General features: G+C 53.2%; 2 protein-coding genes and 1 long non-coding RNA gene across 17 annotated transcripts in view; 2 read left to right on the top strand and 1 right to left on the bottom strand.

The window, feature by feature from the left end:
• The window catches only part of ZSWIM8 (zinc finger SWIM-type containing 8), a 16,382-nt gene extending 3,570 nt beyond the window's left edge, over positions 1-12,812 (top strand). Inside the window, exons 3-26 of one of the 9 annotated variants that reach the window (XM_017854605.1) lie at positions 118-212; positions 389-561; positions 739-846; positions 978-1,059; positions 1,194-1,314; positions 2,004-2,205; positions 2,353-2,528; positions 2,886-3,879; positions 4,611-4,721; positions 4,890-5,069; positions 5,164-5,347; positions 5,563-5,661; positions 6,557-6,681; positions 7,801-8,041; positions 8,140-8,298; positions 8,403-8,631; positions 8,807-9,096; positions 9,248-9,471; positions 10,007-10,495; positions 11,035-11,218; positions 11,318-11,494; positions 11,658-11,777; positions 12,100-12,210; positions 12,335-12,812. In XM_017854605.1, coding sequence (XP_017710094.1) covers positions 118-212; positions 389-561; positions 739-846; positions 978-1,059; positions 1,194-1,314; positions 2,004-2,205; positions 2,353-2,528; positions 2,886-3,879; positions 4,611-4,721; positions 4,890-5,069; positions 5,164-5,347; positions 5,563-5,661; positions 6,557-6,681; positions 7,801-8,041; positions 8,140-8,298; positions 8,403-8,631; positions 8,807-9,096; positions 9,248-9,471; positions 10,007-10,495; positions 11,035-11,218; positions 11,318-11,494; positions 11,658-11,777; positions 12,100-12,210; positions 12,335-12,795 — 5,335 coding nt within the window. In that variant the 3' untranslated portion in view covers positions 12,796-12,812. Of the gene's footprint in view, positions 1-117; positions 213-388; positions 562-738; positions 847-977; positions 1,060-1,193; positions 1,315-2,003; positions 2,206-2,352; positions 2,529-2,885; positions 3,880-4,610; positions 4,743-4,889; positions 5,070-5,163; positions 5,348-5,562; positions 5,662-6,556; positions 6,682-7,800; positions 8,042-8,139; positions 8,299-8,402; positions 8,632-8,806; positions 9,097-9,247; positions 9,472-10,006; positions 10,496-11,034; positions 11,219-11,317; positions 11,495-11,657; positions 11,778-12,031; positions 12,211-12,334 lie in introns of all 9 variants that reach the window. The other 8 variants (XM_017854604.1, XM_017854603.1, XM_017854611.1 and 5 more) reach the window with 8 other exon arrangements.
• On the bottom strand, positions 9,027-19,689 carry NDST2 (N-deacetylase and N-sulfotransferase 2). 7 transcript variants are annotated; one of them, XM_017854616.1, is made up of 13 exons: positions 18,348-19,689; positions 18,072-18,159; positions 17,603-17,757; positions 17,266-17,451; positions 16,877-17,005; positions 16,564-16,746; positions 15,756-15,852; positions 14,880-15,003; positions 14,561-14,735; positions 14,176-14,346; positions 13,959-14,068; positions 13,663-13,768; positions 9,027-9,115 (listed from the first exon to the last, which is right to left on the bottom strand). In XM_017854616.1, the coding sequence occupies exons 1-13, from the start codon at positions 19,350-19,352 to the stop codon at positions 9,077-9,079; spliced, it is 2,568 nt and encodes an 855-aa protein (XP_017710105.1). In that variant the 5' UTR covers positions 19,353-19,689; the 3' UTR covers positions 9,027-9,076. The 7 variants fall into 7 exon arrangements, with proteins under 7 accessions (XP_017710105.1, XP_017710107.1, XP_017710102.1 ...); XM_017854618.1 differs by having other exon boundaries at positions 13,996-14,068; XM_017854613.1 differs by lacking the exon at positions 9,027-9,115 and adding an exon at positions 12,923-13,554.
• LOC108516889 (uncharacterized) lies at positions 13,510-17,011 on the top strand. The gene is made up of 2 exons (XR_001881946.1): positions 13,510-13,582; positions 16,546-17,011. It is a non-coding gene; the product is annotated as an uncharacterized LOC108516889 (long non-coding RNA).
• Positions 19,690-21,001: the final 1,312 nt, after the last annotated feature.

The raw sequence follows: 21,001 nt of genomic DNA, 5'->3' as shown, positions 1-21,001 counted from the left end.
CTGCCCGCCCCCGCCCCCCCAACCCAGAGAGAGAGTGCCTAGGGCATTGTGGTCTCTGACAGGGTCTGCCAAAGGTTATTTGCTGAGTTTTGGCTGTGTCCTCTTCTTCACCCCCAGGCTGTATTCATGCCTGGCCAATGGCAGCGCAGATGAGTTTCAGCGAGGGGATCAGCTCTTCCGCATGAGGGCTGTGAAGGACCCATTGCAGATAGGTGAGTGGGCCATCATGCCATGTGGCACACCCTGCTCCTCCCATCCCCTGGCTTATGAAGTAAGAACACACTGCAAGAAGCTGGAGCATGTTGTCTGAATAACTGCAGGGCCAGGGTCAAGGACAGAGACCCAGGTCTTGACAGTACTCCCTGACCATGCCCCCATTTCTCCCCAGGGTTCCACCTGAGTGCTACAGTGGTGCCACCTCAGATGGTCCCTCCCAAAGGGGCCTACAACGTGGCTGTGATGTTTGACCGCTGCCGGGTCACTTCCTGCAGCTGTACCTGTGGGGCTGGGGCCAAATGGTGCACCCACGTCGTGGCACTCTGTCTCTTCCGCATCCACAACGTGAGGCCCTCCCAATTTATCCTGGCCCTATCCTACGCTCCATCCCCCCCTTCTCTGCTGCATGCCTGGCTACAATGTGAGCCCCCTCACCTCCCCTACTCTGCCTCTCTGTCCTCCAGCTCCAGCTCCAGCAAGCCTGTTCTCAGATTATTCCATTTTACTCTGTGTTCCCTTCAGGCTTCTGCAGTCTGCCTGCGAGCCCCAGTCTCAGAGTCCCTGTCCCGGCTACAGAGGGACCAGCTGCAGAAGTTTGCTCAGTACCTCATCAGTGAGCTCCCTCAGCAGGTGGGTGAGGTCGGCACCCCCTCCTGCAATTAGCTCCAGGCCAGGCCGCATAGCAGCCTTCCTGTTAGGCCCAGGCCTCCATGGGTTCACCTAGTCCGTGTTCTGCCTGCCTTTGTCTCTTTCTCTCTCAGATCCTCCCCACAGCTCAGCGTCTCCTGGACGAACTCCTGTCTTCCCAGTCAACAGCCATCAATACAGTGTGTGGAGCTCCGGGTGAGTGTGGTGAGAAAGATGGGCAGTAGGAAGAAAGCAAGCTTGTAGTGAAGAGCGCCACTTACTCAAGGCTTGCTGTTGTCAGGCGAATCCAGGCCCCTATCTCTAGGTGACTGACTGCCTGTTATCCTCAGACCCCACAGCAGGGCCCTCAGCATCGGACCAGAGTACTTGGTATCTAGATGAATCAACACTCACTGACAACATCAAGAAGACACTGCACAAGTTCTGTGGCCCCTCCCCTGTGGTCTTCAGGTAAATCAGATCTCTGCATACCTGTGTCTGTGGTGGAGGGGGAGCGTCCCTCAGGCTGATGACAGATCCTTTCTTCTATTCTTGCCTGTGACCCCTAACTTTTATTCCTTGAACTGGCACAGTGCCTGGCACACAGTTGTCACTAACGAATCAATGGAAGATGGTGACCTTGTACAGTCACAGAGTGGTCTGCTCTTACCTAGCAAGAGTTCTTTTTCTTCCTTTGATAGATCAGGAAATGGAGGCAGAGAAAGATTTTTTAAAGAGTTTTTGTGGCCGGGGGTGGTGGCTCATACCTGTAATCCCAGCACTTTGGGAGGCCAAGGTGGGCAGATCACCAGAGGTCTGGAGTTCAAGACCAGCCTGGCCAACATGGCGAAACTCCATATCTACTAAAAATACAAAAATTAGCCAGGCGTGGTGGCGGGTGCCTGGAAATCCCAGCTACTCGGGAGGCTCAGGCAGGAGAATTGCTTGAACCCTGGAGGCGAAGGTTGCAGTGAGCTGAGATCGTGCCATTGCACTCAAGCCTGGGCTACAGAGCAAGTCTCTGTCTCAAAAAAGGAAAAACAAAAATTGTTACAGATGTCCTTTTCTCTCTGTCTTTTGTATTTTGGGGCCAGAAGCCCTTTTAGGTTTCATTCAGCCCTGTCTTACTGTCATGGTTTTCTGTTTCTCTGCTTTTATAGTGATGTGAACTCCATGTATCTGTCTTCCACGGAGCCGCCAGCCGCTGCCGAATGGGCATGTCTGCTGCGCCCTCTGAGGGGCCGTGAGCCAGAGGGCGTCTGGAACCTGCTAAGCATCGTGCGGGAGATGTTCAAGCGGAGGGACAGCAATGCTGCCCCCTTGTTGGAAATCCTCACTGACCAGTGCCTCACCTATGAGCAGGTAATCACCCAGCATTGGGGAGCCCCATGGTGGCTCATTCTCTCCCTCCCCCCGCCTCATCCTCCTTTTGCTGAAAGGGACTCTGGAAGGGCTACTCTGCCTTTCTCTGAGCTCTCAGGTGCAGCTCACAGCCTTCTTTGTCTCCAGATAACAGGTTGGTGGTATAGCGTACGTACCTCAGCCTCACACAGCAGTGCCAGTGGGCACACGGGCCGTAGCAACGGGCAGTCAGAGGTGGCAGCCCATGCCTGTGCCAGCATGTGTGACGAGATGGTCACACTGTGGAGGCTGGCCGTGCTGGACCCTGCACTCAGCCCCCAGCGGTGAGTCTCCCCTGAGGCTCACCACAGAACTGAGCCTGGGCCAGCTCAGGACAGACTGAGCCTTCATCTCCTTGTTTGCAGAGACATACCATGATTTTAGTCCTCGGGAAATGGGAGGTGCTGAGCTCTGGTGTCAGCAGTGATTTATGAGTCCTTTTTCTGAGAGGCTTTCATCCTTCCCTCCCCTAAATAACACCCATTTTCAAAATTCCCCAGTGTTTCAGTGATGCTTATGGGGCTGGGTCAAGAAGTACTTCCTGTGTCCTTTTCCCTTGCCCCTCTTTGGGGTGTACACCTACTCCATGCCCATCCTTTCCCAGTAGCCCCTCAGCAGCCTCCTGCCCCTTGTTCCCACAGGCGCCGGGAACTGTGTACGCAGCTGCGGCAGTGGCAACTGAAGGTGATTGAGAACGTCAAGCGGGGCCAACACAAGAAGACGCTGGAGCGGCTCTTCCCTGGCTTCCGGCCAGCGGTGGAGGCCTGCTACTTCAACTGGGAAGAAGCCTACCCACTTCCTGGTGTCACCTACAGCGGCACTGACAGGAAGCTGGCACTGTGCTGGGCCCGGGCCCTGCCCTCTCGGCCAGGTGCCTCCCGCTCTGGGGGCCTGGAGGAATCCCGGGACCGGCCCCGACCCCTTCCTGCTGAGCCAGCTGTGCGGCCCAAGGAGCCTGGGACCAAGCGAAAGGGCTTGGGTGAGGGGGTCCCCTCATCACAGCGGGGTCCCCGCCGCCTCTCAGCTGAAGGGGGAGATAAAGCTCTGCATAAGATGGGTCCAGGTGGGGGCAAAGCCAAGGCACTGGGTGGGGCTGGCAGTGGGAGCAAGGGCTCAGCAGGTGGTGGGAGCAAGCGACGGCTGAGCAGTGAAGACAGCTCCCTGGAGCCTGACCTGGCTGAGATGAGCCTGGATGACAGCAGCCTGGCCCTGGGCGCAGAGGCCAGCACCTTCGGGGGATTCCCTGAGAGCCCTCCACCCTGTCCTCTTCACGGTGGCTCCCGAGGCCCTTCCACTTTCCTTCCTGAGCCCCCAGATACTTATGAAGAAGATGGTGGTGTGTACTTCTCGGAAGGGCCTGAGCCTCCCACAGCTTCTGCCGGCCCCCCCGGCCTACTGCCTGGGGATGTCTGTACCCGGGACGACCTCCCTTCTACAGATGAGAGTGGCAGTGGGCTTCCCAAAACCAAAGAGGCAGCCCCTGCAGTTGGAGAGGAGGATGACGACTACCAGGCGTACTATCTGAATGCCCAGGATGGGGCTGGGGGCGAGGAAGAGAAGGCCGAGGGCGGGGCTGGGGAGGAGCACGACCTGTTTGCTGGGCTGAAGCCGCTGGAACAGGAGAGCCGCATGGAGGTGAGGGGATGGAAGGAGGGAGGGCTGGGTGCTCCTTAGCCACAGCGGGGAGGGGCCTTCTAGCTCTAGTTGGGAATGTCAGGACCATCACCAGGACTGTGAGAATCCTGTTGCAAGCGCTGAACTAGCCTCCCTGCTTTCAGTCTACTCTCTTTACTGCTTCCACATGATTTTCCTAAAATGTGATGATGTCACTCTCCTGCTTAAAACCCTTCAATGGGTTCCTGTTGCCCTTATGATAAAATGAAAGTGCTTGGCATGACCTATGAGGGTCCACTTGATCTGGTCTTTGCCTGCTTTGCCAGCCTCACTTGGCTGTTCTGTCCTTTGCACTCCAGTCAGCTGAACCACTCCTGTATCTGCCATGCTCTCTCTTGCCTCCAGGATTTTGGACAGATTGACCTTTCTGCCTGGAATGTTCTTCTCCATTAGCCAGTGTTTCTTCTTCATGTCTCAGGGATCTTAAAGATTACTTCTTCTAGCGAGTCTCCCTGATACTGTCCCTCTGCCCCAAGATATCCCACCTGCTTCCCATTGACTTTTCCCTGTAATAGCTGGCATCATGGTGGCATGTGTTTATGTATCTGGGTCTCTAACCAGAGCTCCTGTGGAGCAGCGCAGGGCCTGGCATGTAGCAAGTGTTCAAGGAATGTTGGCTGCGTGAGTGAGCATGATGTCCTGCCCCTGGAAGTTGGGACTTCAACCTCTCTGGTCCCATGTCCTCCCTCCAGGTACTGTTTGCCTGTGCTGAGGCCCTGCATGCACATGGCTACAGCAGTGAGGCCTCCCGTCTCACCGTGGAGCTTGCCCAGGATCTGCTAGCCAACCCACCCGACCTCAAGGTAGAGCCGCCCCCTGCCAAGGTGAGAGAGACCCCCATCCTCTACCTTCCCTTCCCCCACTTACCCCCAACCTGCTCCCATGCCCCACCCCAAGTGAGAGCCTCCTTCTGCCTCCACCAGGGTAAGTCAGAATCATCTGCCTGTCTCCTGTGTTTCTTCCCTTTCTAGGGCAAGAAAAACAAGGTATCCACGAGCCGTCAGACCTGGGTGGCTACCAACACCCTGAGCAAGGCAGCTTTCCTGTTGACAGTGCTAAGTGAGCGTCCAGAGCACCACAACCTGGCCTTCCGAGTTGGCATGTTTGCCTTGGAGCTGCAGAGGCCTCCAGCTTCTACCAAGGCCTTGGAGGTCAGAGGCTCCATCTCAGCCTTGTACTTCAGTCTCTTTAGAGCCTTATACCTTGATCTCTATTGACACACTGAGCTCTTTCCTGTGCCCTCAGGTGAAGCTGGCATACCAGGAGTCTGAGGTGGCTGCCTTGCTCAAGAAGATCCCTCTGGGTCCGAGCGAGATGAGTACCATGCGGTGCCGGGCAGAGGAGCTTCGGGAGGGGACGCTCTGTGACTATCGGCCTGTGTTGCCTCTCATGTTGGCCAGTTTCATCTTTGACGTTCTCTGTGCTCCAGGTATGGTGCCTGACCCTACAGTAAGTAAGTGGGGAACTGAGGTAGGGGTAGCTTTCTCTAAGAAAAACCAAGAGCCCCAAGGTTCTGAATCACCTTTAGGACCCATCAGGCAGCTTCATGGGTAGGTCTGTGATGATGAGGATTTTGGGTTCCCTTGCATTTTTTTCCCATGCATGATACTTCTGTCTGCCTGACTTACCCCAACTTTTATACAGTGGTTTCTCCCACAGGTTCCCGGCCCCCAAGTCGCAACTGGAACAGCGAGACACCTGGGGATGAGGAGCTGGGATTTGAAGCAGCAGTTGCTGCCTTGGGTGAGTCTGTCAATGTCTTGAGCACATCCATGAGCTAAGCCTGGTTCAGGTCTTAAAGGACATGAGACCTGTGCCTTGTTCTGAAGGGCTGTATGGTAATGGGAAGGTCAGGGTGACATGTGTGAGCCAACTAGTGCCTGTAAGATAGTCAGGAATTCAGGGCAAAAATGTGTGCTATATGGCCTGGTGTGGTGGCCCATGCTTGTAATCCCAGCAGTTTGGGAGGCTGAAGCAGGAGGATCGTTTGAGCTCAAGAGTTCAAGACCAGCCTGGGCAACCTAGCAAGACCTCATCTCTACTAAAAAAAAAAAAAAATTAGCCAGGTGTGGTGGCACATGCCTTGTGCTGCCAGCTACTCCAGAGTCTGAAGTGGGAGAATTGCTTCAGCCTGGAGATTGAGGCTGCAGTGAACCGTGATTACACCACTGCTCTCCAGCCTGGGCAACAGAGTGAAACCTTGTCTCAAAAAAAGAAAAAAAAAAAATGTGTGCTATGGGTGTTGGATATTGTAAGGGCAGCAAAACAGAAATCTAGGGAAAGGCCTAAGGGAAGTGGTAGAATATGGAATGTGGGTTAAAAAATCAGTAGGTCCTAGACCAGCGAACACCATGAGGAAACACACAATGCAATTAAGTTTTCATGAGAATGAGGAGCCCAGCTTCCCTAAAGTGGTAAGTACATGCTGGGTAAGCAAATTGGACCTGGTTATGAAGGTTTTGAAAAGCATACCAGAGCTTAGGTTGGATGTAATAGTCAATGAGGACTTCTATAGGTGACATGGACCAAAGGAACCCCTTACTTCATATGCTGATGGCTTGGGAACCCTGGCCTCTTGCCTTTGCTGCCTTGGGAATTATGACTACTCTCAATCCCCATAAGGTCCTCTTTCTCACAGGCATGAAGACAACAGTGAGCGAGGCAGAACATCCCCTCTTATGTGAAGGTACACGTCGGGAGAAGGGTGACCTGGCATTAGCACTAATGATCACTTACAAGGACGACCAGGCCAAGCTTAAGAAGGTAAGAGACTGGGGCCGGGTGTGGTGGCTCATGCCTGTAATCCCAGCACTTTGGGAGGCCGAGGTGGGCGGATGGCTTGAGCCCAGGAGTTTGATACAAGCCTGGGCAACATGGCAAAATCCCATCTCTACCAAAAAATACAAAAAATTAGCAGCTGGGCGTGGTGACACATGCCTGTAGTCCCAGCTACTTGGGAGGCTGAGGTGGGAGGATTGCTTGAACCCAGTAGGCAGAGGTGCAATGAGCCGGGTTTGCGCCACTGCACTCCAACCTGGGTGACAGAGCGAGACCCTGTCTCAAAAAAAAAAAAAAAGAAGTAAGGGACTGAGGTACTGGGGCCTTTGACAGGCAGAGAAAGAGAGCACATTTTACTACCTTTCTCAGGGAGTTTCCAGTACAATGAGAAAAGTGCTATTTTAGGCTGGGTGCAGTGCCTCATGCCTGTAATCTCAGCACTTTGGGAAGCAGAGGCGGGAGGATCGTTTGAGACCAACCTGGCCAACATAGTGAGACCCTGTCTCTACAAAAAATTAGAAAATTAGCCGGGCATGGTGGCGCGCGCCTGTAGTCCCAGTTACTCGGGAGGCTGAGGTGGGAGAATTGCTTGAGCCCGGAGTTTGAGGCTACAGTGAGCTATAATCATACCACTGCACTCCAGCCTGGGCAACAGAGCGAGACCCTGTCTCTTAAAAAAAAAAAAAAGAAGAAGAGGAAAAAAAGAAAAGTGCTCTTCTGCCCATAGGAGGTAAGTAGGGAATCTTGGGGACATCTCATAAAGAATAAGAGAAGACCAATGGTTCTTATAGGAGTGCTAGGGCCGGGGGTGGAAGAAGAGAAGCAGAGGGCATAAAGTCATTCATTCGCTTATTTCAGTATTTATTGACTATCAGTATATTCTGCTTTGTGGGTGTTAATGGAGGATACCAAGATATGTTGGGGTTGAATAAGTTACAAACAAAAGACATGTAAGCCAGGAGGTCATCCTGTGGTTGTAACTGGGGAAGGCTCCCTGAGGATGTAGCAGTTGGCCATTTCAAGGAGACAGGAAGGTAACAGAAGTCAGGAGCTAAAGGGCATCCTGTCACTGCTTCTCTGGAGGTCACTGCTTCTGTCTTCCAGATCTTAGACAAACTCTTGGACCGAGAGAGCCAGACACATAAGCCACAGACGCTGAGTTCTTTCTACTCATCTAGCCGCCCAACCACAGCCAGCCAGAGGTCTCCTTCAAAGCACGGGGGCCCATCTGCCCCAGGGGCCCTGCAACCACTGACCTCAGGCTCTGCAGGGCCTGCTCAACCAGGGAGTGTGGCAGGGGCTGGGCCAGGCCCCACTGAGGGCTTCACAGAGAAGAATGTGCCTGGTGAGGTGGGGGCACTGGGCAGGGGGGATGAATGGTGTGGAGCTATGTTGAGGTCCCCTTTCCTGGGCTCATCCCAGCGTCCTGTTTTCCTCACCTAGAGAGTTCCCCACATTCCCCCTGTGAGGGTCTTCCATCTGAGGCAGCTTTGATCCCCAGGCCAGAAGGGAAAGTTCCTAGCCGCTTGGCACTTGGCAGTCGTGGAGGCTATAATGGACGGGGATGGGGGTCTCCAGGACGGCCTAAGAAGAAGCACACAGGTAGGACAGCCTGTGGGCTAGCATAGAGGGAAGGATAATCCTGAAGGTTGGAGTCTAACATCTGGGACTCCTGACTTCTGAGACTGACTTCTTTTGGGGGTTAGGCATGGCCAGCATTGACAGCAGTGCCCCTGAAACAACATCGGATAGCTCCCCAACCTTAAGCCGGAGACCACTTCGAGGGGGCTGGGCCCCCACCTCCTGGGGTCGAGGTCAGGACAGTGACAGCATTAGCAGCTCTTCTTCGGACTCCCTGGGCTCCTCATCCTCCAGTGGAAGTCGCCGGGCCAGTGCCAGTGGAGGAGCCCGGGCAAAGACCGTTGAAGTTGGCAGGTCAGTGGGAAGAACTCCCCATCTTCCCTGATCTGGCCCACCCTCAGAGCCATATCCCTAGTGCAATCCAACCATTGTCTCCCAGCATCCTCACTTTCCCTGGTCCTTCCCAACCTACCTGGATACCCATTTCAAAGAAACCCCAACCCCCGTCCCTACCCCATTGCCCCTTCAGGTACAAGGGCCGCCGCCCCGAGAGTCATGCCCCCCATGTACCCAATCAGCCATCAGAGGCAGCTGCACACTTCTACTTCGAGCTGGCGAAGACAGTGCTGATCAAGGCAGGGGGCAACAGCAGCACTTCCATTTTCACACATCCATCTTCCTCAGGGGGCCACCAGGGTCCTCACCGCAACCTGCACCTTTGCGCCTTCGAGATTGGGCTTTATGCCCTTGGCCTGCACAACTTTGTTTCTCCCAACTGGCTCTCACGTACTTATTCTTCTCACGTTTCCTGGATTACAGGTAAATCATTTGACCTGACCTGGGTATGGGAGGGGGATTAATTGGTGGGGATAAGAGCCTTATCTTTGTGGGGGATTACTGATCTGATTATTCTCACACCTCAGTGGTGCTCACACTAACCCAACTCTGCCCTTCTCTCCTTTCCTTTAAGGCCAGGCCATGGAGATAGGCAGCGCAGCCCTGACTATACTGGTAGAATGCTGGGATGGGCACCTGACACCTCCTGAGGTTGCATCCCTGGCTGACAGGGCATCACGGGCAAGAGACTCCAATATGGTGAGGGCAGCAGCAGAGCTGGCCCTGAGCTGCCTGCCTCATGCCCATGCATTGAACCCTAATGAGATCCAGCGGGCCCTGGTGCAGTGCAAGGAACAGGTATTTCTATGGGCAATCTGGGAACCTCTTCTGGGGTATCTGGGCAGGGAGGTTGGGCATGGGAAAGCTAAGGGCCCAGCTCTTGATTCCCATATCCTGGAGTTTACAGATGACTGTTGGTCCTCTCATGGTGACATTTTACCTATTAATGTGCTTTTGCACCCATCTTTACAACTCAAAGGTTAGGTTTATTTCTATTTTACAGATAAGGAAATGGAGGCCTACAGTTTAGGGACCAAGATGATCACTCGGGATAGAAAACTTAGGGAAGGGCTCATACATATAAGACTTGAATGGGAGGGGGCTGTTAAATTAGTTTGGAAGTGAGACTATAACCTGGGTCTTGACTTACTTTGGTCAGTATTTATTCAGTGTGTGAAGCACTCACTGCTCTAACGGACTCTAAGCATTGACACTGACCTCTGATGCCTCCCTGGGAATGAGACAGCTCTGAGGGAGACCTTGGAATCTCATCTAACATCATCCATGTGGTAAAGGCCTTTCCCCCTTAACACTCTGTTCCCCTCTCTTCCAGGACAACCTGATGTTGGAGAAGGCCTGCATGGCAGTGGAAGAGGCAGCTAAGGGTGGGGGCGTGTACCCTGAAGTGTTGTTTGAGGTTGCTCACCAGTGGTTCTGGCTATATGAGCAAACTGCAGGTGGCTCATCCACAGCCCGTGAAGGGGCTACAAGCTGTAGTGCCAGTGGGATCAGGGCAGCTGGGGAGGCTGGGCGGGGTATGCCTGAGGGTAGAGGGGGCCCAGGGACCGAGCCGGTTACAGTGGCGGCGGCAGCAGTGACAGCAGCAGCCACAGTGGTGCCCGTCATCTCGGTGGGGTCTAGTTTGTACCCGGGTCCAGGACTGGGGCATGGCCACTCCCCTGGCCTGCACCCCTACACTGCTCTACAGCCCCACTTGCCCTGTAGCCCTCAGTACCTCACTCACCCAGCTCACCCCGCCCACCCCATGCCTCACATGCCCCGGCCTGCCGTCTTCCCTGTGCCCAGCTCTGCATACCCACAGGTGAGACCAATGTTCTGCTGGGGGGTGAGACGTGGGAAAATATTGGAAATTCATAGGGGGTTGGAGTGGGGTACTCTGGGAGTATAATTGGGCTGTCCAAAAGTCCTGGTGAGGTGGTGGGAGTCTGGGGGACGCAGCCCAGCTAAAATAAGAAATGACGTTCGGGTATGGTGGCTCACGCCTGTAATCCCAGCACTTTGGGAGGCCGATGTGGGTGGATCACTTGAGGTCAGAAGTTCGAGACCAGTCTGGCCAACATGCGGAAACCCCATCTTTACTAAAAATTAGCTGGGTGCACGCCTATAATCCCAGCTTCTTGGGAGGCTGAGATGGGAATCCCTTGAACCTGGGAGGCAGAGGTTGCAGTGAGCTGATACCGTGTCCCTGCTCTCCAGCCTGGAGAACAGAGCAAGACTGTCTCAAAAAAAAAAAAAAAAAAAAAAAAAAACTGTCAGGATAGCAGCTTGTGGGGGTGAAGCAAGAGAGCAACATCCTAATCAAACTTGGCATCTGCCCTCTGTTCTTCTCCCTGCCCCTAGGGTGTGCATCCTGCATTCCTGGGGGCTCAGTACCCTTATTCAGTGACTCCTCCCTCACTTGCTGCCACTGCTGTGTCTTTCCCCGTCCCTTCCATGGCACCCATCACAGTACATCCCTACCACACAGAGCCAGGGCTTCCACTGCCCACCAGTGTGGCCTGTGAGTTGTGGGGCCAGGGAACAGGTGAATGGAGGGGAGGCACACTGGGCAGGGGAGGTGGGGAGGGAATCTTCTCTGCCTCTCTTCGGGCTGAGTTCCTGACATGGCTCTCATCCCACTTAGTGAGCAGTGTCCATCCAGCATCCACATTTCCAGCCATCCAGGGTGCCTCACTGCCTGCCCTGACCACACAGCCCAGCCCTCTGGTGAGCGGAGGTTTTCCACCACCCGAGGAGGAGACGCACAGCCAGCCAGTCAGTCCCCACAGCCTGCACCACCTGCATGCTGCCTACCGTGTCGGTGAGAGGACATCCCTTTCTGTGCTCCTACCTGCAGTTGTGCCAGTGGCTCCTCAGAGGACCCTTCCTCTAGCTCTTCATTTGTTTACTGTGGGGTCAGGTGGCAGGTTGGGGTAAAGTGTGAAGAGGATACACCCTACCACGTACCCACTCTTATCTCCCAGGAATGCTGGCACTGGAGATGCTGGGTCGCCGGGCACACAACGATCACCCCAACAACTTCTCCCGCTCCCCCCCCTACACTGATGATGTCAAATGGTTGCTGGGGCTGGCAGCAAAGCTGGGTAACACCTCCCCTCCCTAGGACCATTCCCCCCCCACCTGCTCTCCCCACCTTCCTTATCCCAGACCTCCTTCCTAGCTCTTGCTCAGAGTTGAGGCCTTGGTCGGGTATGTGTGCGTGCGCGGGGGGCGGAGGGTTACCTCAGCTCCTGGGGTGGAGGGAGGCTCTCTGCCAGGCCAGAGCTGAGATATGTAAGTTGGGTCCCTAGGGCAGAGGTGGCCACCCCCGTCTCATGCCCCTCCCCCTGCCCCCCAGGAGTGAACTACGTGCACCAGTTCTGTGTGGGGGCAGCCAAGGGGGTGCTGAGCCCGTTTGTGCTGCAGGAGATCGTCATGGAGACGCTGCAGCGGCTGAGTCCCGCTCATGCCCACAACCACCTGCGTGCCCCGGCCTTCCACCAACTGGTGCAGCGCTGCCAGCAGGCATACATGCAGGTGACAAGCTAGAATTATGGAGCAGGGTGGAGCACTTCTGGGTGGTCTTGGACCAGAGGGAAGGGAGGCAGGGCCTGGTTCTGTGCTTTGTACTAAGGCTCATCCTGCACACATCCTCCTCCAGTACATCCACCACCGCTTGATTCACCTGACTCCTGCGGACTACGACGACTTTGTGAATGCGATCCGGAGCGCCCGCAGCGCCTTCTGCCTGACGCCCATGGGCATGATGCAGTTCAACGACATCCTACAGAACCTCAAGCGCAGCAAACAGACCAAGGAGCTGTGGCAGCGGGTCTCACTCGAGATGGCCACCTTCTCCCCCTGAGTCTTTCACCCGTAGGGTCCTATACAGGGACCCAGGCCTGTGGTTATGGGGGCCCCTCACACAGGGGGAGTGAAGCTTGGCTGGACAGATCATCCTCACTCAGTTCCCTCGTAGCCCAGACTGACAGCTGCTCTTGGGCTGTAGCCTGGGGCCAAGATGTCTCAGACCCTAGAAGCCTAGGGCTGGGGGAGACAGCCCTGTCTGGGAGGGGGCGTTGGGTGGCCTCTGGTATTTATTTGGCATTTATAAATATATAAACTCCTTTTTTACTCTAGTCGACCTGGGCCTTTCCCTTCTTTCCAAACTCCATGTGCAGATGAACCTTGAACTGGGGGGAAAACTGATGCTTTAGTCTAAGTTTTTCCCACTCCAGGGAGGCAGACAAAACAGAAAAATAAGGATGTTTATTAAGGACATTTCTAGCCCACAGCTAGGGCTCATACTCAGCTCTATGAGCCACTGTCCGACCTCATCCCCATTCAATGTGAATGACATTAGGGAGGCCGGGCCACAGGTAGATCCCACTGCCTGACTAAAGGGGCCATAGCAAGGGGTCCCTCCCATAGCCAGGTATAGATAGATACACTGCTGTGGATGAAAAGGGAAATCTCATTGGACTAATACATTCCCCTACACCCTGCCTGAACCCTCTCATTCCTCCCCACCTCCCAAGATGATGGGTCAAAGGTACCTAGTACCATGATGTGGGGTACCAAAGGAAGTCCCTTTATTTGCCCCAGAACTATGGGAAAAGGATACTCTTCCCTTCTCAGGGGCTACTGAGGTAGAGGGGGAGGGGCCAGGCCACTCTAATCCCCCTTGTGGTCCCTGCTCTGGGCTTGCCCCTTAGGGAAGCAGAGGGCATTTTGCTGGTACGGGAGGCTGGGACATCAGCCCAGACTGGAATGCTGCAGTTCTTCCCGAAGCCATGAGGGCACTGGCTGGCCAAGCCGGCTCAGCAGCTTCGACAACTCCAAATTATGGTTCCGGAAAAAATCCGTAAGGAAAAGACGGGACTGACAGGAGAAAATGGAAGCAGAAATGGTAAGAAGTGGGACACTAGTGGGACACAGAATCAGATCCTGGAAGTGGAGAGGGATTCCCCAGCCCCTGGCTTTACTTACCTCAGTGTCCATATCTGGATACCTCCGGCCTTTGCTCCGGCCTAGGCAGCGAGTCTTACCACCTTCAAGTCCCTGGCACCAAAATCCCTTATCGTCATCAAACCTGCTGAACAGGAAGAGGCCATGAGGCGGCAGGGAAAAGAGAAACTCAAGTTCCATAAATGCACAATGCCCCTCTCTGCCCACGGGGACATGTCTCTCCTTGTGAGACAGTAAATCCATGTCTCTAACAGACATGGTCAACCTGCTTCCCCATTTCCCATAGAGTACTCCTCCCCTGGGTCATGCTCTCCCACCTGAGGGTCCGTGTGTAGTTCAGAAAGGGTGTGATACCCAGGAACTTCTGGATGCTCTCCATTGATGCTGCTGGGTTGGTACGCAGCTCTTGCCCATCCACAATCAGCAACTAAAGGGACAGGGATGTGGTTCCCTCTATATTCCTAAGAAGCCTCTGGGCTGAAGGGAAGAAGAGGGGAAGGGGAAGCCCACTGATGGCTCTTGCGGGGATTATACCTGTCCAGAGGGGTAGTAAGTCAGCCAGCGCTGTAGATGGGTAGAATAGTAGCCAGGGACAAGACAGCGGTTCTGCAGGGAGCGTAGTGCCAGAGGGGCCTGGGAGGAGGCTGAAATCACCTGATAGAAGGTATAGTTCAGAGCAACTGGGTCTCCATGGGCTCGCTGATGCTGAAGGAAAAAGAGAAGGAAGGTGAAGGACTAGTGATTTGACAGTATTATTCTGCCCTTACGCTTGGTCTGGTGACAGCACAGCATGGGTACCCATCCCCAAGGCACTAGTAAGTTTCTCTACCCTCACACTCCTTCCTCCCTCTCTAGCAGTCACTGCCCCCTACCCCCTACCCCCAACCTTTAGCCTGTGTGTCCCTAGCTTCAGGCAGACCTGGTACCAGGAGTAAGCCCTGTCAGCAGGGTTGGTGAGCACTGTGATGATCTTGGCTCGTGGCAGGAGGGCAGCCCCCCGCCGTGGTACAACCTCCGAGTCAAAGTAGGTGGCACTTTTTTCAAATAGGAAATCAGTGCTGGCATTGGAAGGAACAGGGAAGAAATCCATGTACCTAGGAAGTAGCACAGAAGAGAGAGAAGCAGAAAAATATGCAGAGTGAAGTGGCCAGAAGTCTGTGCTGAGGGAAGCTGGAATGGGGTATTTTGGGGGAAGGGAGTGTTCCTCTGAGAAACATTCAAATGGGACCTAGTCTCACCAGTCAATACCCTTGTGGTAATTAGGGCCGTTGAAGAACTGAATCTCCTCAAATGTGCTGGGGCTAGGGAAGCTGCTAGTTACAGCTGGGTGCAGGCTCAGGAAGAAGTGAATAGCTGTAGTCCCTAAATGGGAGAGAAAGAACAGGCCATTGTGGGAGGGAAAACCGCTCAACAGCATAAGCTTGAAGGAAGTGAAAAAATATCCACTCTAGGTAGGAAAATCCCCCATGGCCAAACTACAATGATAGGAGGCAAGTCTGAGAGAGGCCCAGGGAAGGGCTAAAACAGTGGTTCTCTGCTTTAACTGTGCACCAGAATGACTTGTGGATCTTGTGAAAACACTACAGATGATTCTGATATACAACGAGGGTTAGGAATCACTGCCTCAAGAGACTGGATCAGTGAGGGGTGGGTATAAAAGGAGTTCCTTTTTTTCTCTCTTAAAAATTCAAATTAAGGCCAGGCACGGTGGCTCATGCCTGTAATCCCAGCACTTTGGGAGGCTGAGGCAGGCGGATCACTTGAGGTCAGGAGTTCGAGACCAGCCTGGCCAACATGGTGAAACCCCGTCTCTACTAAAATACAAAATTAGCCAGGCATGGTGGCACCTGCCTGTAATCCCAGCTACTGGGTAGGCTGAGGCAGGAGAATTGCCTGAACTCGGGAGGTGGGGCTACAGTGAGCTGAGATCGTGCCACTGCACTCTAGCCTGGGCGAAGAAGTGAGACTCTATCTCAAAAAAAAAAAAAGAAAAAAAAAATTAAAATTAAAAACACTTTTCATTCCTGTGATTACCTGGAGAGAGGAAAGTTCCTTGACAAAAGGATCCTTTGGGTTTAAGGCAGGGCAAGAGAAGTTAGCTAAGGATACTTCACCTGTTTTCTGGGGTCCCACAATGAGGAACTTCGGGAGACGATCACAGGTTTTCTCCTTGGACCAGATATCTTTGTGCCTCTTGTCATCACAGGGATTCTGAAGCCAGGGCCAATAATCAGATAAGGCCTAGTCTTTTTTTTTTTTTTGAGACGGAGTTTTGCTCTTGTTGCCCAGGCTGGAGTGCAATGGCATGATCTTGGCTCACTGCAACCTCTGCCTCCTGGGTTCAAGCAATTCTCCTGCTAGCTGGGATTACAGGCATGTGCCACCACGTCCGGCTAATTTTGTTTTTAGTAAAGACGGGGTTTCTCCAAGTTGGTCAGGCTGGTCTCAAACTCCTGACCTCAGGTAATCTGCCTGCCTCAGCCTCCCAAAGTGCTGGGATTATAGGCGTGAGCCACCGCACCCGGCCTGGCCTAGTCTTTTCTTAAACCCCCATCCCAGCTGGGCGCAGTGGCTCACATATGTAATCCCAGCACTTTGGGAGGCTGAGGTGGGCAGATCACCTGCAGTCAGGAGTTCAAGACCAGCCTGGCCAACATGGTGAAACCCCATCTCTACTAAAAATACAAAAATCAGCCGGGCGTGGTGGTGGGTGCGTATATTCCCAGCTACTGGGGAGGCTGAGGCAGGAGAATCGCTTGAACCCGGGAGGTGGAGGTTGCAATAAGCAGAGATTGTGCCATTGTACTCTAGCCTGGGTGACAGAGCAAGACTCTGTCTCAAAAAAAAAACCAAAAAATCCAACAACAAAAAAAAACACCCCACCCCTATCATGTCTCTCATCAGACTGAACTCCACCTTTACCTGCCAAAGGGGGCTTCGCTCCTGAGGGAAAAGTTCAAAGTACTTCTGTGCAAGCGGGACAGGAGGAAGGGTCTGTAGGCGCAGCCGTGTCCAGCACTGGAGGAAGCGCACCAAGCTCTCAAAGGTGTACAGGCCCAGCCGGTCATTTCCATAATTGGACAGATGGGTCATAAAGATGCTAATCTGTAAGGGGGTACCTGCATTTCAGATTTGGAGAGCCTACCCACCTCTGAATTAGCCTTGGTGAGTAAAGGTCCCAGCCTGCAAACACCTTGACTCTACAATCTTCTGGCCCTTCCTCTCAGCACCTTACCGGATTAAGCAGCACTGTCAGAAAGAGCTCTCCACCTCGGATGCTCCGGTCTAGTTCACGAGAGCCTCCAGGATACTCATTATAGAAGATTGTGTGAGTGAAGAGGCCACATGTCTGCCGAGGCAGCACCTGGAGGGAAAAGAAAAAACAGATAAGATTTGAAAGACAGAATGAGAAGTAGATGGAGGACACTGGGATTTATAGAAGACTCAGTTTGAAGTTACAGCAATAAAGCTCTTACTGAGGGTGTTAAGATTTTTTCACCTTTCTACCCCTGATTATGTACCCCCATACTTGGACTGGCAGTTGATAGAGAACATAGGTCAATGCATGTTGAAAGCTGTCTAAATGTGAGAGTTTGATTCAAGCTTGTATTGGGAGTCCCTCACCATAATGCCATTGTGAATGAAGCCACGACGGTAGCGGGCAGGGCGGAGATGGGGATACTCCTCAGTGCTGGTCACCTGGATGCCCCACACGGATTTCCAGGCCTCATAGAGCTGCGTGTGGATGGGGTACACGCCCGAGTGGTGGGGGGCCACAGCATACCCCAGATCCGTGGGAATCCCATGCTCCTGGGAATGGCATAGACTCTCACTAGGACCTGGTGAGGTTTGGGGAGTAGAGGGTAAAGAGGGTGGGGAAGCCTCGGGTAGCCCATTAGGGAATGGTAGAAAAGGAAGCATGGCTGGGAGAAAGTATGGGGAAGAGATCCAAGGGTCTCACCAGAGCAAACTGTTTGTTGAGCCTCATCTGGTCAGCCAGCACGGAGCGATTGTGGAACAGGTGTGGCTGCATGTGACTCCACATGTGGGGGAACCACCAGAACTCTTTGCGGTGCTTCAGCAGCATGTCGTCCCCTGCATCCTCCTCCTCTGTCCCTATGACCACACGCTGACCACTGACCACAGCCAGTCAGCCCCTGTTCCCTTCTTTGTTTTGTATTAACACTGACCACCTTCCATCCCTGGGACAACCCTACTGATCCTTGCCTAAGTAAGACTTTCTATTTGCCCCATTGCCAACTTGCCCTCCAGCCACCCGTGCGAACCTAAATTCATGCCCACCACTAGCTCCTCACAGCAGTCTCACCCCAAACCTTGACCCTTTTCTCCAACTTGTCTGCCCAGGGAGGTGGACAGTGAAGGGACAGGTCAAGCTATGATATGCCAAAGGAGTAGGGGAATAAGCTCACCAGTATGATAGAACTTGCCCGAGAAGCCCAAGTTGAAGGTGAAGTTGGGGACTAACGTCCTGAGTTTGTTCTGGGTGGTCAACAGAGCCTGGGAAGAATAACAGGAATGTGAGAAATCAGGAGCGCAGGCTGAACAGGAAATACATGAGAAGTAGCATTCTTCCTGCCTGGAAAAGCAGGGAGTATACCTATGACAAGCTCAGAATCAAGGAAGGGAGTATGACAGGCCAGAGTGTGAATAGCTTCTAAGAAAAAAATTTAAGTAACAAGACTGACCTCAACATCAGCCACCTTCATGCGGGTCCCTTCCTTGCCCACAAAGATGTCATCGATGTCTACCAAGATGTAGCGGTCGAGGTCCAGGCAGAGGCGCTTGCCAGTGAGGTATGCAACAGCATCAACGAAGATAAGTTTGTGGAGCCAGAAGGAAAGGCCGTGACCAAAGAGCACCCGCTGGATGCCATCATGAAGCCCCAGGTCCTGTACCACAGTGGGAAGCCGGGCCCGACGAAGAACTGGTCCTGGCACCAGGGGCTCAGCTGGCCGAAGGCTGGCAAGAAGCACTGGTTCATATGTACTATGATTGGATTGGAAGATGGTCCAGTCATCACCAGGCAGTGGCCCTGGTTCTAGGCGGCTGGGGCGTGTGAGATGCAGTAGCGGGGCAGAAGGATTCACTTGATAGTCCCGGAGCCCCAAGTTTGAGTGTAAAAAAAGGGGAAAGCCCTTGAGCTGGGCACTCAGTAGGCTGTGCTCGTGGGCTCGGAAAAAGCCAATGATGCCCACACCATACTCCACACAGTACCGGTCTAGCAGTTCTCGACTCCAGGCATCCAGGTTGACATACTTGAGCAGGTTCTCATAGATGACCAAGACATAGCGGCCATGGGTATTATCAGTCAATGTGGGCATGTCCCCTCGGCCAGGTGCCAACTCAGTGCTATAACGAAAACGACTAGATTCCAGGATGGCCACAATTTCCTGCCCCAGCTGTGAGTATGCACTCTCCACAAACACGAGGACCACAGGTTCAGTTCGAACTGTCTCTGGAGGCCTGGGGGGCCGAGGTGGAACTGGAGGCCGTGCAGGGCCAGGACCAGCTGCCCCACTGCTACTGCAGTCTCCCAAGGGCAGGGGCAGGGGTTCCTTGGCCTTAGGGCTGGTGGACACATAGTAAGCCAGGAAGCCCATGGAGCCCAGGCTGAAAGCGATCAGCAGCAGTATGAGGCGGTGCAGTTCCAGCTGCCGAGCTGGGCGTACCACCTTCCACAACTGGAGCATGGCGGGGGGAGGAAGGGAGGGAGGAATGGGGACCACCTCAGGGGATGGGAGGTAGGAGTTCTATAGGCTAGGACTGTCTTGGAAGGGTAGAAGGATAGGAAAATACGGGACAGGGATTCCCTCAGGGGGAGTTTCCTTAAGAGGTGGAGATGAGTCCCCTTAGTACAGGGTAGGGGAGGCAGAAGGGGAAGCAGGGGGCAACTATACAGAGTCCACTAGTCTCAGGTCACCATGGCCCCCTGGCCCATGGCTTCAGGCTGCAAATCTTGCCAGGCTCTCCCCTTGGCCCTGGCTGAGTGCCTCACATCAAAGGTCAGCAAAGTTCAATCTCTGCCTCCCTACCTGTAAGACAGAGAAATCAGTGGGTTATTCCTCCTTCTGAAACTGTGTCATTAATCCATTTTCCTCCCCATCCCATCTCTCTTGCCTCCTGCTTATTGGATAATCTGTTCTCAAAAAAAAAAAAAGAAAAAAAAAGGCTCCTATAGGAGAACCTACAAGCTGAGTCCTATACCTTGGCTTCACAGCTTATTCCCTTTCCCTTTCTTAGAATACCCAAATGAATGTCCAAATTCTTTGCTCTAAGCAAAGCTCAGAGATGGAGCAGTATATGCAAATGATAGAAGGGAACAAATCTCCCATCAACAAGAGGCTAAATATCCTAGAAGGCTAAAAACAGGCCTGCTCTGAAAGGAGTTCCTAGCCTATGACTGAGCAGCTGGCCAGCCAGCAACAGCTCTGATCTTTCTGTGAGGAAGGGACGGAAAGCCCCGGAAGTCCTCAAAAGTCCCATGCTTCAACGAAATATCAGATAAGGAACTCATGAGTCTGTTAATCATCCTCATCAATCAAACCCAATATCACAGCCAACAGCATTAACGAACTTGCAGTCAGGTGGACACTATGGTGGGGGAGTTCAAAAGGAAAGAGCAATCCTCATGATAGGTAATCATTCTACCAGTTTCCAAACCCAGAACTTAGCGACTCCCTTACCCGTTGCTTGTGAAACATTACCTGCCCCTGACCTTCACCTCAACTTTGCCAGTCAGGAGATAAAAATGTAACTCCTGAGCAGGCCACACCCTGGGTGCTGAGAAAAGCCAGACAACTGAGTCCACTCTAGTTCTCCTTCCTAACTTAGCCTAAGTGGTTCTCCAACCCTATTCTTAAACAGCTCAGAAGAGTCCCTGAGCTAGCCTGGAGAGACATGAGGTATTGAGTTCAGTTACACAAACAGAACAACTTGAGTAAGAACTGGATGACAGAGAGCAACAGGAGCTTAAATCACATCCAACCAATGACAGAAGGAAAGAGGATAGTGTGATCAGAAAACACAGTTTTAAGGAGGTCTAATTTTGGGGATCTCTTTTATTATTTTTAGATGGAGTCTTGTTCTGTCACCCAGGATACAGTGTGCTGGTATGATCATAGCCTACTGCAGCCTCAAACTCCTGGGCTCAAGTGACCCTCCCACCTCAGCCTCCCATGTAGCTGGGACTACAGCTGTGCACCACCACGCCCTACTAATTTTTAATTTTTTTTAGAGATGGGGGTCTTGTTATGTTGCCCAGGCTGGTCTTGAACTTCTGGGGTCATACAATCCTCCCGCCTCAGCCTTCTGAGTCTGTTCTTTTTCTTAAATCGACTGC

The sequence above is a fragment of the Rhinopithecus bieti genome, unplaced genomic scaffold (assembly GCF_001698545.2).
Source record: "Rhinopithecus bieti isolate Rb0 unplaced genomic scaffold, ASM169854v2 scaffold_36008, whole genome shotgun sequence".
NCBI lineage: Eukaryota > Metazoa > Chordata > Mammalia > Primates > Cercopithecidae > Rhinopithecus > Rhinopithecus bieti.
This window is presented reverse-complemented; position numbering and strand designations above follow the sequence as displayed.

Bases quoted from the DNA above. Each gene is read 5' to 3' on its own strand.
- NDST2 (XM_017854613.1), bottom strand. From the start codon at position 19,352: ATGCTCCAGTTGTGGAAGGTGGTACGCCCAGCTCGGCAGCTGGAACTG. The intron at 17,452-17,602 runs GTGAGACCCTTG...TGCCATTCCCAG, and splicing joins TCAACAAACAGTTTGCTCTG to GAGCATGGGATTCCCACGGA. The intron at 14,069-14,175 runs GTATAATCCCCG...CTGTCCCTTTAG, and splicing joins CTTACTACCCCTCTGGACAG to TTGCTGATTGTGGATGGGCA.